Source organism: Harpia harpyja, chromosome 10, assembly GCF_026419915.1.
Source record: "Harpia harpyja isolate bHarHar1 chromosome 10, bHarHar1 primary haplotype, whole genome shotgun sequence".
Lineage (NCBI taxonomy): Eukaryota > Metazoa > Chordata > Aves > Accipitriformes > Accipitridae > Harpia > Harpia harpyja.
The window spans coordinates 21,912,491-21,929,709 of NC_068949.1; the positions used below are offsets into that span (position 1 = coordinate 21,912,491).

The 17,219-nt window shown below is 37.1% G+C and overlaps 1 protein-coding gene across 11 annotated transcripts in view; it reads right to left on the reverse strand.

Moving 5' to 3' along the window:
• Positions 1–2,388: 2,388 nt before the first annotated feature.
• The window catches only part of KAT6B (lysine acetyltransferase 6B), a 120,895-nt gene continuing 106,064 nt past the window's right edge, over positions 2,389–17,219 (reverse strand). For all 11 annotated transcript variants that reach the window (XM_052798665.1, XM_052798667.1, XM_052798670.1 and 8 more), the window contains 5 exons: positions 13,275–13,506; positions 10,957–11,116; positions 10,072–10,338; positions 8,521–8,830; positions 2,389–6,598 (listed from right to left, as the gene is read on the reverse strand). In XM_052798665.1, the coding sequence (XP_052654625.1) occupies positions 4,113–6,598; positions 8,521–8,830; positions 10,072–10,338; positions 10,957–11,116; positions 13,275–13,506 (3,455 nt within the window). In that variant the 3' untranslated portion in view covers positions 2,389–4,112. The remainder of the gene's footprint in view (positions 6,599–8,520; positions 8,831–10,071; positions 10,339–10,956; positions 11,117–13,274; positions 13,507–17,219) is intronic.

Genomic DNA, 17,219 nt, shown 5'->3' on the forward strand with positions numbered 1-17,219 from the left:
TACAGAGAAGTATTAAGAGTAAAAGGAAGAGAAAGAAAAACAGAGTCATAGGTCTTTACTACATCGGTCAGTTTGCGTGCTGCTAAAGGTGTCAGTCTCTACAGAACAGGCTGTATTAGGATCACCCTCAGCGCTACAGATAATTGCCAGGCCCATTCTTTCTATTTACCACACTGTATATAAATGGAGTTTGTTTGCATCAACTAGCCTGCCTGACGGACAAATTAAACAGCTTATAAAACTAAAAGACATAGACAGTGATCTAACATGAAAGTTTTGTATGTTTAGAAGTCCTCTGTTTCTGCTTATATCACACAGCTTCTTACAAAGTTAGCCAAAAATTGGTTATATTTTGTCTGCTGCTAGGAGATCAGGTGGCCAGGGTGCAACAACACTTACCATTCCTGTCTTTGCTAAAGGGCTAGAGTGCAGCTTTCAGGAGTACTGCCATTCGGCAGCTTCCAGATGAAGTAGGTTCTGCTCCAGAGACAAGTATCTTCCCTAGAACCAGGTCTTGCCTGACGCACTCTGCTGGTACAGCTATACCAATAAAGCAATTCTGAAGTAAACGTACTTCTTATTGACTCCCCAGCTTTTTTCCCTACCATTCTCCCAGAATCAATTAGACTAAATCAGAAAAACCAAAAGTTCAGGAACATGTAGCTTCCACAAGTAAGCAACTCTTGCAAGTTGCTAACTGGCTAACTTAACAAGTGTTAGCAGCACTGACTTCACCTACAAGTCAGGTCTGCAAGCAATGTACATGCAAAACAAGGCAAGTTTATTTCCTTCTTGCAAATCACCAGTGGTATGGAGTATTCTATTTGTTAAACCAAAGACTAAGATTGCATGGGCAGGGAAACTTCCTCCATTTCACAAGGATCATCTATTGCAATTCTGAAGAATTCTTTTGAGAGACTGAAGAAAGATCTAATTCTCAGCTGGGATGGTGCTAGAGTGCACAGTCAAAACTGACGCTGCAATGGGCACACAATACATAGAACAGGTAGATCTGTCAAGGAAAAGACAGCATTCCTATAAAACAGAATTCACAGCTACATAATCACTGTGGGAAAAGACGTAGGAGAGCCATTTATCCTCCTGAAAGGAATTCAGTTCTGAAATAAAAAAAACAACATTGGAAACTTGCCTGTTGTGCACACGCAGTACATCATTTTCCACCCAACTTTTAATCCATATATTGCAAATACAGGATTTCAGCAATATGCTGGAGTCAGGATGCTCTATTTCAGGTTAGCACATACTGAATTGTTAAGAAGGTCTGATTTGCCTGTATGTTACAAGCTTGGAAACCTGAAAATAAACAGCAGTGGATAGAGACCCAGGTGCATTTTTCACTCACTGTAAAAACACACAAATGAAAAACCACAAAACCAAGTCCTACTTTGAGATGCAATTATTCACCAAAGATACAAGGTCCTAGTTATACACACTCAAGGCTGCACGTTAACTGTGTTGAGTTCAACTTTCCTTTTCCTAAGCACAAAAAAAGGTGACAGGGACTTTGTGAAGACAAACACCCATATAGTTTAAGTACTATGAATACTCTCTGCCTTCAAAAACCAAATTTGACAACGTAAGTGCATGAACAAAGACCTTTGTTGTATGGTGCTCTCCTTATCAAGCATACTGAACTCCTAAAACACAAGTTACTCCAAATTACCATTTGACCAGCAATTTTAGCTCCCATTCAGATCCACTATTTTAGACTGCTGCCCCATCATAATAAAATTGAACAGGTTATGCACATGGATCTGTAGTATCAATTTCTTCATCTGGCAACACCACACACTTTAAGGGTTTTATTTAAAGAAATACACGTTTCTCTGACTTTTCAGCAAAAACAATATCACCTAAAAAGCTGCTCTCTGTACTGGAATAGGGACAGAGAGTTTTCAATCAAGATAACCAATCCTTTCACCTTAGCTAGCAACCTTCCTGCAGCGTCAGCGGGCTAGAGAGGGGATTCAGTGGCACCATTCACATTAGAAGCATTTTGAAAAATTCTTACAAGGATTTTTTCTGGTGCAGATTCACACGTACCTAATTTAAACTTGGTCCACTCAAGAGCTCCACATATAGACAGCCTTTTTGATTTTTACAGACCTTCTACTGCTAGATTGGAAGTGTTCATATATGCGTGTATGTGTTTGTGTGCACACATATACATGTATATACACAGAACTCAAAGGTTCAACACAATATTTGCATCATCTTGTAACCCAGCAACAATGACAAAGGAAGAAATTACAATTCTGTCATTAAGATACAGTTCGAACACCATGTCTCTTACTATCATATAACCTTTTACATATATATTAACACTTTCTATAGGAAAGAAGTTTCATACATTAAATATTGACAACCTTGTAATGTATTAAATACATATTTATTCAATATTTTATTAAGATTATTAAAAAAAATAATCTTAGATACTCTTTATTTTCACAAGGTGTATGCAATTATGATGAGTAACCTACACTTAAGCTCTAACAGCCTAATCCAAACCCCATCAGCTTTAATGGGCTTTAGATCAAGCATATGAGAGCACTGTAACAAGCACTGTTTCAGGAGGTAATTCCCATGCAACATCAAACTATGACAAGACACAAGAGGCTAAAAATGGCTCATCATAATTTATTTTATGTTAAAATGTACAGCTTGAGGGAAAGGGTGTGGGTTGTTTTTTGCAGTTTTTATTTTTGTTTCTTGGGGGCTTTTGTGAGTGTTGGGGGGTTTTTTTTGTTTGTTTTTGTTGGGTTTTGGTTTTTTGTTTTTTTTTTGTTTGTTTTTTGTTTTTTTTTTAAGTGACTGACTAAAAAGATAACAGATAAATACAAGAGTGTCACTGGGTCCTATTTTTACATGTATCAAGCCTCTTCTGTTCGGCCCTTACAGTCACTCTGTACAGGTACAAAGGCTACAAAAAAGGAAGCAATATAAACAGACACAAATAACTTTTGCCTTTTTACATGCGATCTGTAAGCTTAGTTTGAGCTATTCACACGCTACTGCTCTATTTTTTCCCTTAAAAAATAACTCCAATATTTTATAAAGATAGAAAAATCTACAGATGGAATGAAAATGTAAAGTTAGAGGCATTTCCATAAAATAGCAACTTTACACCAAATTCACTACTTTTTTTTTAAATCCTGCCAAGTATTTGGACATATATGAAAATGTTTCAAAACTTGACAAATAAACACTGAGATGTTTCAATCAACAAAAAAACATAACAGTATTTATAAAACAGAAAGCTGCCTTTTTTCCTACCCCAGCCCCAAAGAAACTGGTCACAAAAATGGAGAAGAGTCTCAACTTTACACTAAACATACAGCAATAAAACCCTTTGAACTAACCAAAATGTGAATAGCTTTCGCAGCTTTTTTTTATTATTTTTTACAAGTTTTATAATTAACAAAAATATAGTTCTGTTTTTTTTACCCCTCAAACTAGGGTAACCTAATCAAGGCAAAAAAATTAAGAAATGGCTTACTGTTAAGCACAACACTTGTACAGTACTACAAAATGCACTGTCACTAACAAAGACATTAGCGGCATGCAGAAGTGTCACCTTCAGAAACAAAATAATACCATAAAAGAACTGCTAAAAGGCATTTACATGTGGGGAAAGGAGAGAGAAAAAGCTCACGATCCAGTACTGTCTGATAGTTTTGGAGTCTATTTATCCACATTTTTAATGGGAGCAGGCACATAAAATGGCTCTGAACCATCAGCTGCTGTGTAATTGCAGTTCATAGAAAGAGTTCTTCCTTTCCAGAGAACTTCAAGCTCAATGAAATAAACAAAAAATGGAAAACCATCTATTTCCCCCCAAAGAAAAGAGAAGAAAAGTTAAATCCCACAAAGTTAAAAAACAAAACAAAACGAAACAAAACAAAAAACCAAAACAAGAAACAAAGAAAAAAGAAAAACTTGTATAAGGCTTTCTGCTGCATACAGCTTTTAAATGGTGCCAACAAATGTTTTTGCATTCACACCAATTGCTGGTTTTGAAATCGTACTCTCCAAAAGATATTTGTGCAGATCAATCCAATATGCCAGTTTGGTAGTCTGTCTCTCCAAAGGGCCTACCTTCTCATGTAGGATCCATTAAGAGACTGTTTAGACATGCCTGTATTCATGTAGCCATGATGCCCCGGAGGACTGTACATCATGTTACTGTGGGGTGCTGTCTGCATTGGTTGCTGTGCATATGGCTGAGTTCCCATCATCCCCATCTGCATCTGCATAGGGTACTGGGGTGTTTGATTCATATACCCATGATTACTGTGATATCCACTATTCATCATTGGCTGGGACATACTATAACCATTCATAGCATTAAGGGTATTCATATTCATGTTCACTGAATTGACATTATAAGCAGGGGCTGGCATCAAATTTACACTCATGTTCATACCACGCTGCATCGTTAAGGTCCGCGCAGGCCCTTGCATGGCCACAGTCTGTGAAGCACGCCCATAAATTTGTGGCTGATGGGCTGCAGCAGCAGGTGGCAGAGGCGTGGATTTGGTTCTTACAGAAACATGACCTTTGCTGGCCATCTGAGTCTGCAGTCTTTGGGTGTGGGATATTCCAATATTCGATGAAGTCATATTACGCTGCAAAAGGGGAGGTGGCAAATTCATGGGAGGAGGAGTAAGGTTGGGGGGAGGAGTCATGGTAGCCTGTGCTTGGGGCCCTCCAGGAACAGCATGTGGAGACTGAGAAAGCTGAACAAGCCCTGTATTACTTAAGGGGGTGGACAAAGAGGCACTGTTTGCATAGGAAGTTACAGCAGCTGAATGGCTGTAAGGCAAAGAATGATCCATAAGCGTGTTAGTTAACTGTTGCAGTTTGGCAAGGCTGAAGGTGGCAGATGGCTGTGAGTAATGCCCTGCTCCAAATTCACTCTGCCCCATTCTTTCATATAATCCAATGTTGGCATTGCCAGTCTCGGGGATTTCAGTTAACTGCATAGGTGGTGTAAAATTAGCAGCCATGCTGCACTGGGATAACTGTTGGTTGCTGCTTGGAGGCCTTTCAACAACACAACCTTGGGGAGATTTTACATTACAAGTGGGAGGAGAATTGATGTTTGTTTGTTGCATCATACTGCAGCTTCCATTGATGTTAGACATCTGCTGTGTCACTGCACAGCTACTCTGCGTTAGGTTACTAGATGTAAGGCTACTGTATGAACAACTGTTTTGAGAAGAGTTGTTTCCACAGATACTACTACCCATTGTAGAATCGTAACTGCTTGGGTTTTCATAGTTTTCTGTTGTACTCTCAATGCTCCCTAAGTCACTAAACCCACTATCCACAACTTGTTGCGAATGATCAGAAACTGAGGGAACATCCATCATTGGGCTAGTCTCCATGTTCTGTAGAGATGGCACAGAAATGGCACTTTGATCTGGGCTGATCTGAGCATAGCTGTTCTCTAAAGGAGCAACATTTGGACTATTAACAGAACGAACTGACTGGCTGGGATGAGAGTGCACAGATGAAACTGGGCTACTGTGGTCAGACTGCTGACAATCATCCAATGTGGTCATTTGGGGACTTTGGTCATTATGGGCATAGTTTTGCAAACTTCTACAGGCCTCTTGAGTCTCTGCACAGTCCTGAAATGTATCTTCATGTTCACTTGCTTCTTGGGTTAGAGACTGTACTGCTTGAACCGTCTCTGAATCAATCTCCATAGTCTCAGTACTCTCTCCCTTGAAATCGGAATGTAATTCTTCACCAGCTTTTTGGTCCTGGTTGTTATCTGTATGATCATCATCAGATTCAGGCACGGGGTCTGCATCTGTAGCAAGTTCTTTCTGGTCACTTTCACACTCATCAGCTGCAAGGTCAACACCACAATCCATTAAGTCCTCCTGATTTGAATTACCAGTTTGAACATTTACGTCTAAAAAAGACTGCTGTGTTTCCAGCATTTCTTTGAAAACTTCACCAGGCAGTTCCTCTTTCTCCACTTCTGTTGAACCCATGTGGCTATCGTCTTCATCATCTGCATCATGATCCTCATTGTGAGAAGGTTCTTCATCCTCCTCCTCCTCCTCCTCCTGATCATCCAAATGCACAGACTCCTCTTTTTGCAGAAACACCTCTTCTGCTTTGTCTTTTTCTTGATCTTTTGAATTGATTCCACCTTGTTCTACATTCCTTTCTTCTTCCCCAGCTTTTATCGTATCATTTTCTTGTTTTTCAAAGGGTTCACTGGGTGGATGCAGAGGTTCAGGTTCTACCTCTTTTACTTCATCATCTGGTGGTGGTAATACTTCAACAGGCTCTTTAATTGCTTCCTCCGAAACAGCAGGAACTGTGCAGGGCTTGTCTTCAGCTGCTTCCTTTTGTTCCTCCACCAGCACCTGATAGTCAGGCTCCATAGGAGTCTCGGGTGGAGTGTATAAATTAAGCTTAAAGCCAGGTTTTCTTTCTTTGCTTTGCCTCCATTTAGATGGACCACGCTTACCTCCTTTGGGCCAACCCTGCTTACTCTTTAAAGGTTCAAGATTGTCTTTAGTGCTTTCTTCCAACACAGCTACATCCTCTGTATTATCTTTGGGAGGCAATAAATAGAGACAAAAGAAAAGTCTTAGCTTGCACAAACTAATCAGTTTTTTCAATCATAAACCCAAAAGCAATTTATAAACTCAAAATGTATTAAGAAACTCTGGAACAAGAGTTACAAACAGATCTCAAGCCACAATAGAATGACATAAAATCTACAGCTCAAACACACAGATATATAAAGTTCTTCTTGTTTGGTGGCCTTTTAATAGTTACCATCAGAACCACCATTTATACACTAGAAGAATCCCAGAGATTTAAATCACACGACATGTAAACTAAAGCAGAAATATTGTCCAAATATTTGATTATCAACCTTTGTTTTTAGAATAGAGGAATGCCATCACTATACAGACATTGATCTAATGCATTTTGATCTTTTTTGACAATAATAACATGAGTCTGGAGTTTCCTGTTTGACCATTCTGGAGGATAAGCCATAGTAAGCATATAATCATGCTTTAGTACCAACACTGGAAAAAAGGTGGTTCATTCTAATATCTTCTCATGGGCAGCATATCATGACACAGCTCACAATACACGACAAAAGGCAAAAGATAATTGCAATTAAACACAGAGTGCGTCAGAACACTAAATTAATCCATTGAGTATAAAAAAACCTACCCAAACACATTCACTCCTCTCCTCTCTCCCCAAATACCACTTACATATACACCAGAAAAAGGGAGAATTCTCAGGATATAACATGCTGCACTTGGGAGTGTAATGGCTTCAGCAATACTCCTTTGCCAAGTTCTGCCTCTCACTGTAGTGTTACAACACCCCTACAGTCAATTAATGTGATGACATGGTCCATGGACAAATACACAGTATCTGTCTAATTAAAGCAGTGCAAACCTGACCACTGGGACATAGCTGGAACACTCTGAATTTGCTACTATTAGTTTAATTCACTTCTGTTGAGAAGCAGGAAAAAGCGGTAATATTGTAATGTACCTGTGCACTGGTTTGTAACAGCACCAACATTGGTAAGCATGGTTGCTCTAGTCACACAAAAGCTGTTTAAAACAGAAATCAGTGCATGTTCCCTCAACTAAGCAAAGATTAAACTTCCCATGGAATTATGAAAATACTAAAATAGTAACCACTGGCTGCTTAGAGAAAATATATAGACCTGAGAATCCAGTCATTCATTCTGGAATTAAAAGCATAATTTGAGAGCCAGGAGGTCAAGGGATGAGTATACATTCAGAATAGCTCATTAGTAGTTTCACTATCCACCCATTAGCTTTTCTGCCAGGAAATATCCTTAAAATCAAACTAGATAAGCAGCTTTGAAAGAACACTGTTAAAACTATCCCTCTCTTTTGTGGGGAAAAAAATAGGGACCCTAGTGCTGAGGACACATTGTGCCCCAGAAACAACAAACATTTCATTGAATTACCAACAATGCAGAATAGAAAGATATTTGTGTAAATCAAATCTTACTTCTTGCTTGTATCCTCTACCAAGGATACAAAACCAATATTAGACAGTATTCCAGTGATACCCCTGCTCTGTTGAGTATGAAATGCCCTGTTGTAGGGACATAAAAGTTGTTTTTGGCAACATGACAGGGACTGCAGTGCTTCAGACTGGAAAACATTTGCTTTCTGAACACAAAAACCAGATTGTAATATTAATGGGTTAGGAATAACAAAAGAAGTAAACACAATAGAAACAAAACAAAAAAATTTGAAGCCACCACTGAATTCTAATAAACTATATGAGATTAATGGCTGCAGTAGCACCTCTAAGCAGAAAGCATTATTATGATTCTAAGATTTTAAGACCAAAATGTCTAAACACATCTCGTTAAAAACTTCCGTATTTATGACAAAAATAAACACTTCCTTTGAAGGCCACCCGACAAATTAGTTTTGTGAAGATATAAGAACATTTTCAGCTTACTTGTACAATTGTCATCACTCCTGTAACAACAAGTATCTTTCTCTTCCTTGTTCTGCTCTTCCTCCTCCTCCTTCTCCTGTTTCTGTTGCCCAGGTTGATACTCAAAAGCTTTTCTAATAACAGGCTTCAAGTCATCATCTTCCCCATCCATCTCACAAGTAGGTTCCAACTGCGGCATGGGACGGTCTTCATCTGAGTTATCAAATGGCTCATTCAATACCTCTGTTGTTTCAGAAATTGTCTCTGTTGTAACACTGCTATTAATCCTTCTGCGTTTACGGCCCCTTTTCTTTTTCAGTATGAAAGGTCTCTGAAAAATAATTCCAGAAATATAACATTCCTGTTTGTTAGCTGACTCTGGACATCAATTAATAAATTTTTGTAAAGTGAGTTTACAATAATCTATTTACTCATTCAAAAAAATACCTTACATTGCATCAAATTCAAATGTAGACAGAAAACTAACACGTCTAAACAGTCAAAATAGGTATGTATCTATACATGCACACAAACCTTTCTGTAGATGAAAATTAAGACTAGAATTTTCTTCATATTGTAGTGATTTTTACCTTCTTCTGTCAAATAATATTCATAGCAATATTACATACATTGTACTTACACATTTTTCCTCTGTAGATTTATAATTCCCCAACAACCTTCACAAGTATCAAAGTTTCTTCTTCTACATTTCTGGTTTCTGCTATTTTAGAAATAAGTATGTATACAGAAAAATAGGTAACAGCAAAGAAGTGCACCTCAAGCTTCACATGGGTCTCAACAATACACTAGAAGAATGCTACAGTTGGCTGCTATAAAGAAAAAACTGTTCAACAGTTTATATTTCTATTATTATGCATTCTCAAAGATTTATAGTTACTTTCAAGTTTGCTCATCTAAAGTATAAACAAAGGGACGCTCCAATTCCCTAACTCTCACCAGGGACACCTAAATACATATGCTAAGGTGAGTGCTTTACAATTTTGGGATGCTTAGTTTACCAATTTAATCCATTCAAATAGTTGCTTTTTCAACAAAATTAAGATTTATGTGAACACTGCAGTAACCAGAATTTAACATTTAAATCTCTCGGAAATTAGAAGAATATGGGTAAAAAACCCCTTTTGTTTTAACAGCACTTGCTTTCTAAAAACAGTATTCCCCTTTAAGGAGTCCCTATATTAAGAACAGTAGAAGGGCAAACCCCACAAGCTGGACTCCATCTTAAAATGAAAAAAAAGGAAGAACCATTAAAATATTGAACGAATACCAATGCCAAACAGCAGAGGGCAATCACTAGTTTAAAAATTAACAGGAAATTCTGATTTTTTTGTGTCGCTAGTATTTTACAGTTCTGTGAAAAATCCAAAAGATAAAAAAATTGGATGGAGGACTAAATACAGAAAGACAAGACTTGTTCAGTGTCCAAACAACAGAGAAAGGATTAAAACAATCTAATAATGTTTGTAAAAAGCCAGATTGTTATTTTGATTACAACGATTTGATTGAAATCAGAGATGAATGACTTTAAACCAAACCACTGAAAAAACACACCTTTCTTTTTATGGCCAGTGACTGTGGCTTTGTCAGCCGGGGAGGCGAACTCTGCTGATTCTCATCCCCGCCATCCTCCTCGCTGCTTTCCTTAGATTGCTCTGTGGATTGCCCTCGCTCCCCCACCACTGCCACACTTTCTGGAGATCGCAAATATTTATTTTTAGATTGTACTTTTGCAGGTGATTGCCTACTATTAGTTCTTGTGGAGAATATCTCTTGCTCTTCCTTCTCCCAGCAGCTAGCTTGTTCCATCAGACGCTCAGCCTGAAGGTTGAGGTTAAAATAACAGGTCACTGAAACAGCATTTACTTAGCCATATCCTTTACGTTCAGCTAAAGAATTACAATAAGTCAACCCTGATTAGCACTGCTGGCTAACCTAGCAACAACATTTCAGCTGAATCATCTAGTAGCTCCTTTACAACAGTTAGGATAACAAACCAAAGAAGATTGCATTTCATGGGATATTTAGCACTATTAATGATGCAGCGAATTGATTTAAGTCCTTTAGCACTACATTACATGCCCACTGACATGGATCACTTTGAGCAAGTTCATAACACAAAGAATCGATTGACACTGCAGCCCCTGAGCTCTGCACCAAATTTGATCTGATTACATGCTCTTCGACTACCTCAGGAGTGATAAATACAGCTCTATGACAAGTGATTCATGTTCTAAGTTTTCATATTCATCCTCCCAAAGTTACCATGTCTTGCTGCACAGCTTCCAAAAATTTTGCATTACAATAATATCAGTATCCTCTATCATTAAGCAGTGGTCAAAGTTAAAACTGCTCTGTTTAAGACAGCCTAATGTTGAATACTCAGAGTGATGATATCCAAAGGAAGGGAAATTCAGAATAAGAAGTTTCTGCAATTACCTCCTTTTCTGCTTCTCTCTCTTCTTCAGAAACTGCAGCATTAGAAACTAACAAAGGAGTCCATCTCAAGCTTTCAGGATCTACCTCATTGATACGTGGATTCGCTTTCAGTTTCTCCATATGACTTGAAATCAGCTTCTCCCTTCTAATAATTACAAATCTACAATCCAATAAACAGTAATTTATTTTAGAAAGTGATCACCTAGAACAACCTTCCTACAGTTTAAATCCTTTTGCACAATAACCTGTGAAAATAGATGGATAAATAAATGGATATATCAAACTAAAAATATCAGCTATCACACATAGGTAATACACACTACTGACTGTTTACTAAGCAGAAGTGAGGAAAAAACAGTTTATGAAGTGAAAGCTCAACACTAAACATCACTAGGGCAACAGAGAGAAAAGTAAAGGTTTGAGAGTTGACTACTCTAAATCCATGTAAGAGGTGTAGTGTTAGCACTTCAGTCACTGCCAGAACAATTTCCAATTTTAATATGACATACAGGCATAAATAGAAAACACCGTGGATCATCAAATAAAGAGTAAAGAAGTTGTTAATATTACAACTGAAGATGGCAGCTAACTGGACAAGAAAGCAAGTTAGAAACATAGGTTTTTCTAACAGCATAAAAATGTACCTTAGTCCTATGCTGATGCAGTAGAAAACAACTTTCTAATGGCTATGAAATGAAGTAGCATTTCAAAAGTAGGTGAAGACTAACATAATAGCACAGTATGCTAACATACTAGCACATATCCCACCAAATTCCCCTGTTACAAAGAACTATACAACTCTAAACAACAAAAAATATGTTGGTTTTTTTTTTTTTTAGCAAGGATTTCAAATGCTGTAAAAATCAGGTAGGTTAAGTGACAATATTGCTTTTCACTGAGAGAATGCTTTAAAAACAAAAAGTCAGATCCAGGTGAACCCTTTTCACAGAACCGTGACAAACTTCTACTTCACTACATGTATGAAAAATTAACAAAATGTAGGAAATCGTAAGAAGCCATACCCAATTCCCAAGGTAAGTGTCTGGCAGGAATTTCAAAGATGCGATTTCTCTTCCTGGTTCAGCCACTGACCTTCTGGATACCTTTAGCCAAGTCAGTTCATGTCCCTGTCTAAGCTTTACTACCTGTGAAAAAAGACTAACTGACCTTGTTCATAAAGTATTTTGAATTCTATAGATGAAAAAACATTATTTTCTAATTGGGCATCAGTATTCAGGCCCTATAATAATTTGTGATGGCAGAAGCTGCATGTAAGTAACGAATACATATTTGAATCTCCCTTAAAATGCATTTTTCCCATCAGGTTGTCCATAAATAAGCACCCCAGAAAGTTAAGGTTTTAATGCCATGACAGCACTCCTGTCTACTACTCGCATAATACCATTCTGTAATCCAATCTTCTTTTTGAAGACTTGCATTCTTACTAGTTCAAAACTTACTAGTTTTGAATAGTACTGCTGGTGCACATAAAAGTTACTGAGGCTGAGCTACTCCTGATCTTATTTTTTGGCAACCCACTGTTTGTAAGGCAGTCTTGCTTAATTATGAAGTTTCTATGATTGGAATATCCAGAAAGAATTAAGAAGCTCTTCAGAAACACAAATACCATTTAAAGTAATTTAAGGCATTTTATGAAAAAAAAAAAAAAAAAAAAAAAAAAAAAAAAAAAGAGCCCAAACAACAAAACCAACCCACTTAAATTCAAAGTATCAATCAAGATCATTAAGAAAGAATATATTCACAAAACAGGAACTCACCTTCCCAGTGCACTAACTTTCAACATTGATCGTAACGTTAAATAGAAGCTTGCATCCCCAGTACCTTGGGCAGGACGACTTCATGTAGAGCTGACCTGATCCCATGGCTTGTATGAATTCAGTAATGATTGAAAAAGGGGTGTGGAGAGAGAGACTGCCACCCACAAACCCAAATTTTTCCCCTCACTGGTATTCAAAGCAAGATATTTGCAAAGTAAGAGTCAGGAATTGTACTTACGGAAGATGATACTGAACAAAACAAAATTCTTCACTGAAAATGTTTCAAGCTGGCCGCACCCTTCTAATAACCATTAACATGAAAGAGGATCCAAAAAACCACCATTTATTTAGGGAGAAAAACTCTTTATGTAAGACCCCCATTAACAAGACCCAGCTGTACTGCCCTTCTTCAGTAAGATGGTTATCATTCATTTTAAAGTCAGAATTTTACACAGACATTTTTCACATCAACTGCTTTGTAAGTAGAGAAAATTAATGTTTTGTCTCAGTATTTTTAAAATTTTTACAAGATTCACTGACCTATCTTCTCTTTTATCTATCATGCTATGTTGCTGCAGGGTTGTGGCAATATCATGTGGACACATTCCAGTAGCTCGACTCATTCCTTTGATGCTGATCTGTTTTTCATGGTGGCAGTTAAGGTATTCTAATATGACACTCTTCCAGTACGCCAAGTATGAGAGACGACCCAGATCAGACAATGGCTTTTCAGGGGATCCTGCTTGACCCTCTCTTCTAGAAAGTAAATAGCCTAGAAGGAAAAGAAACAGAATACCTTACTGAGATAACAGAACTAAAGAATTTTAACTACCCCTTAAGAAAGTTGGTATTAATAAAAAGATCAGCATGACTGATTACGTTATTGATAACTCTTGCAATTAAAGATATCCTACCCATAAAAGAGATCGTTTTTCATCATATAATGGCATAGAAAAAGATTAAATCCTTGTAAGAGACTCAGATCTTATGTTACAAGAATCAAACATTAACCAAACCCCCCCTTTTTATCACAAGGCAAGGAGGAAAGAAAAAGCGAACACGTTTCCGAACAGGTCTCATCATACATGATCTCATTTAGAACTACAACTGCCTGGCCTTTTGAGAAACTTTTACACCTGAGTTACATCACTGAAGCCAGGAATTTTCAGAAGAATCTCAAGAGGAAGTGTCATGGGTAATATCAGTTAAGTCAGTTTTCTTCAAGAAGCCCCAGGTGACTAAGTTTTTGATTAAACAGTTAGTTGTTGTAGTGCAGAGGTGACATATAATTCACAAGTTGAACTACTAGGATAATTACTTAGGAGAAATAATTAAAAAATAATCTCCCTTAATTCACATTTAAGAACATTCACATAATTCCATTTTGCAGTCTTCAAGACAGTAACCAATCAGCTATTATACAATACACCACCTTCATTTTATATTCTATGTATGTTTTAAGTCCTTTTTAACTCTCTTCAGCTTTAAGAAGCTTTTACAATTTAAAGTAGAACACACCCGCTCGGAGATAACAGAAGTAGTCTGGTATTTGCCACCATTAAAACTATTTCAGGATAAAGGAAAAAAAAAACCACAATTAATAAAATGTATCCTTTCACAGTAATTAAGCTCTCCATGATACATATTCTGCACCGTGCCGTTACAAACACTACCAAAACATGGGCCTTAAAACACCAGGCTTACAAAATGCTTATTCCACTACAGACATGGACATCATGCTTATGGAATTACATTACTCAAAGTCATTTGGAATCCACCAACATAGATGGTTCTTTTGTCTTCCAATATTCTTAAATACTTTTTTTTTTTTTTAAAGTTGAAATCCCTCTTTCTATTTTTCAAAGGTTGCTTTAGAACATATCTAGTACAGCCATGTCACATTTGCTCAACAAATCCTCCTGACTTCTTCATAAAGTTTCTCCTACTCAAGTTAGCTATAAATTAAAAACATATGATCAATGTTCAGCTTTGAGTGAAGCAGTGGCTGTTTCCTTATTTTGCTGTATGCTCTACCATATACAAACTGTACACACACAAATATTTCTGGGTTTTGTGTATATAAAAAAAACATGAAATACAGACATACATATATATTTACTCAGCCTGAAACAATGGTCTTCCCTTTTATGGGGGCAATACAAAAGGTTCACAACAGAATTTGGAAAATACATATGCACTGGTACTCATACTCTAACCTCCAGTTTGCATAAAAATGTTTACACAGAAAAGCAGATATCCTACTACATTCCAAGTGATCACTAACAACATAGATAAGGAAATAAGTAGTGTACCCTTCATATCTATTAGCATGATTTACGATAAAATGCCAGAGCTTCAGGAGGAATACCACCCCACATCTGCCTACTTCTATGTAGCACATAGATGCCTACATAAAGCCTGCCTACATCTGCATGGTACCACTGGAAACTCAGCAAGTAAATTTATTCTGTTTTACAGAAGAAACACTACCTTAAAACTCAAGAAAAGGAAGGTGTTTTAACATTTGAAGTTGCAGCATATTAAATTTTTTTATAACTAGATGATACGTCTTAGTACTACATGTAACTGTTGTTGACAGGAAAAGCCAAACTTCGCGTTCAAAAACCACATTGCATCCTGAATAGTTTGAAGGTAAAGAATTGTTGTTCTACTTCCAACTGCACAAAGAGAGACCTACAGCGTATAGCTTCTTCTGCTTAATTTTAGGCAAAGCTTCACTTGTACCAAGAAGGATTTTTGGATCAACTTGTTCACAACATATAAAGACAAATTTTATACTAAGATGTCATTGCCTATAGAAAAACATGCAAAACTGCAGCAGTACAAGTAGGGATAGAAGTCTCAATACATGAAAAGAGAGGGAGAATAACCTAGATTTTTAAAATAAATCCATGAGGAGAACTTACCGTTGCTTCAAGTAACTTCACAGTTTAACGTACCAACTTCACATTCAAGAAAACTTGGGCACTAACAGAAAGTGTTTGTAGGCTGTTTGCAAGACCTGGATTTCATTCTTGTATTTCACTATACTTTAAAATTACTTAGACAAGAACTTTCTTCCCCCTCTTTCATTTTCCTCGTATGTAACAGGGCTGTAACTATACTTTCTTGGTAAACATTTTATGAGGCTTAATAAAAAAATCACTATCAAGCGTTTGGAATCATTAGTTAGGCAACCACAAGTAGCTTTAGAGTTTTACTAGTATATCCTTGTTCATCAGATCTTTCCAATGGCTGGGGACTTTGAGACTAGTTCTTAGTTGTCATTTTCACATATTTTTACTCTACATTAAAGCAGTGAAACCTTCACCTGCATGGCAATAACATCTATTGGTATCCTTCTCCTACCATTCTACAATATAACCTATGCTTACCCAAGATACTCACATTTTGTAGGATCAAAAATATAAATCACAGGTAACAGTCTCAGTTACACATAGTGAGCACTGAATGGAAAGTTTCTCTTAACAGATTCTGTGATTTGAATGACATCTATTAAATTAAACTTACCAAAGAGATGCCAAATAATTGATCTAAGTTGCAGGTAAATAAAAAACACTGATCTTGGTAGCTCGTGTATCTATTCTGAAGCATCTGAAATGAGTACAATATGCCCCTGTTAAACAGATAGCCCCAGTGTCATTGTGTCTACCTAATCTTAATAATGGATAGCCTCAAAGGGGAAACCTGAAAGAACTTTCTTAAACTATAACTCCTGATTTGAGACTATGAACAACAGCAACATTCAGAGGACAAAATATAGCTCCTCCCCACCCCCCCAAGAGTAAACAAGTCAAGACTGTATGTTACACAAAAAACCCCCTACAACAAAATACAAGACCTAATCTAGAACAACAGAGTTGTCTATCTTATCTTCTCAGCATATGAGTGACAGTATCACAAATTAAACAGCCAAAATACCATTAATGATTTTTATTTCTTGCCTTATCTCCAGCCTTCATAGTGAAGCCACACGCGATTTACAGCCTTTGATTTTTATCACGCAAACCTCCCCAGAACCAATAAGGTTTTATCTTAGTCAAAACAATTAGAAGAAATTCAATCTGACAAAGGGAAAGTTAGCGTAAGACATGTATTTTATGCCTTCAACTCAAATTTAGGAGAAAATCAGACATTAAAACATACATTTAAAGAAATTAACTTGAGGAGTATCTTTTAATTTCAATCTACAGCATTCCCAGTATGTAACTGCCCCGAAAATACCTAAAGCAGTCCTCAACACACCTATGTGAAAACAATAACTTTAATACACCTGTGTCAGTCTCCAGCAACTTTCAGTTAACTACTGATTTTGTTATGCCCAGTTCTGTCTCTTAAAACAAATTAAACAGCGTGAGATCAGAGGTCCGGCTTGGTAGTACCCTGTTCTGACAGTGGCCAACAGAAAAATCCAAGGGACAGACTAAAACAGGCAACCATTTTGTGAAACTCACATGCAAACAG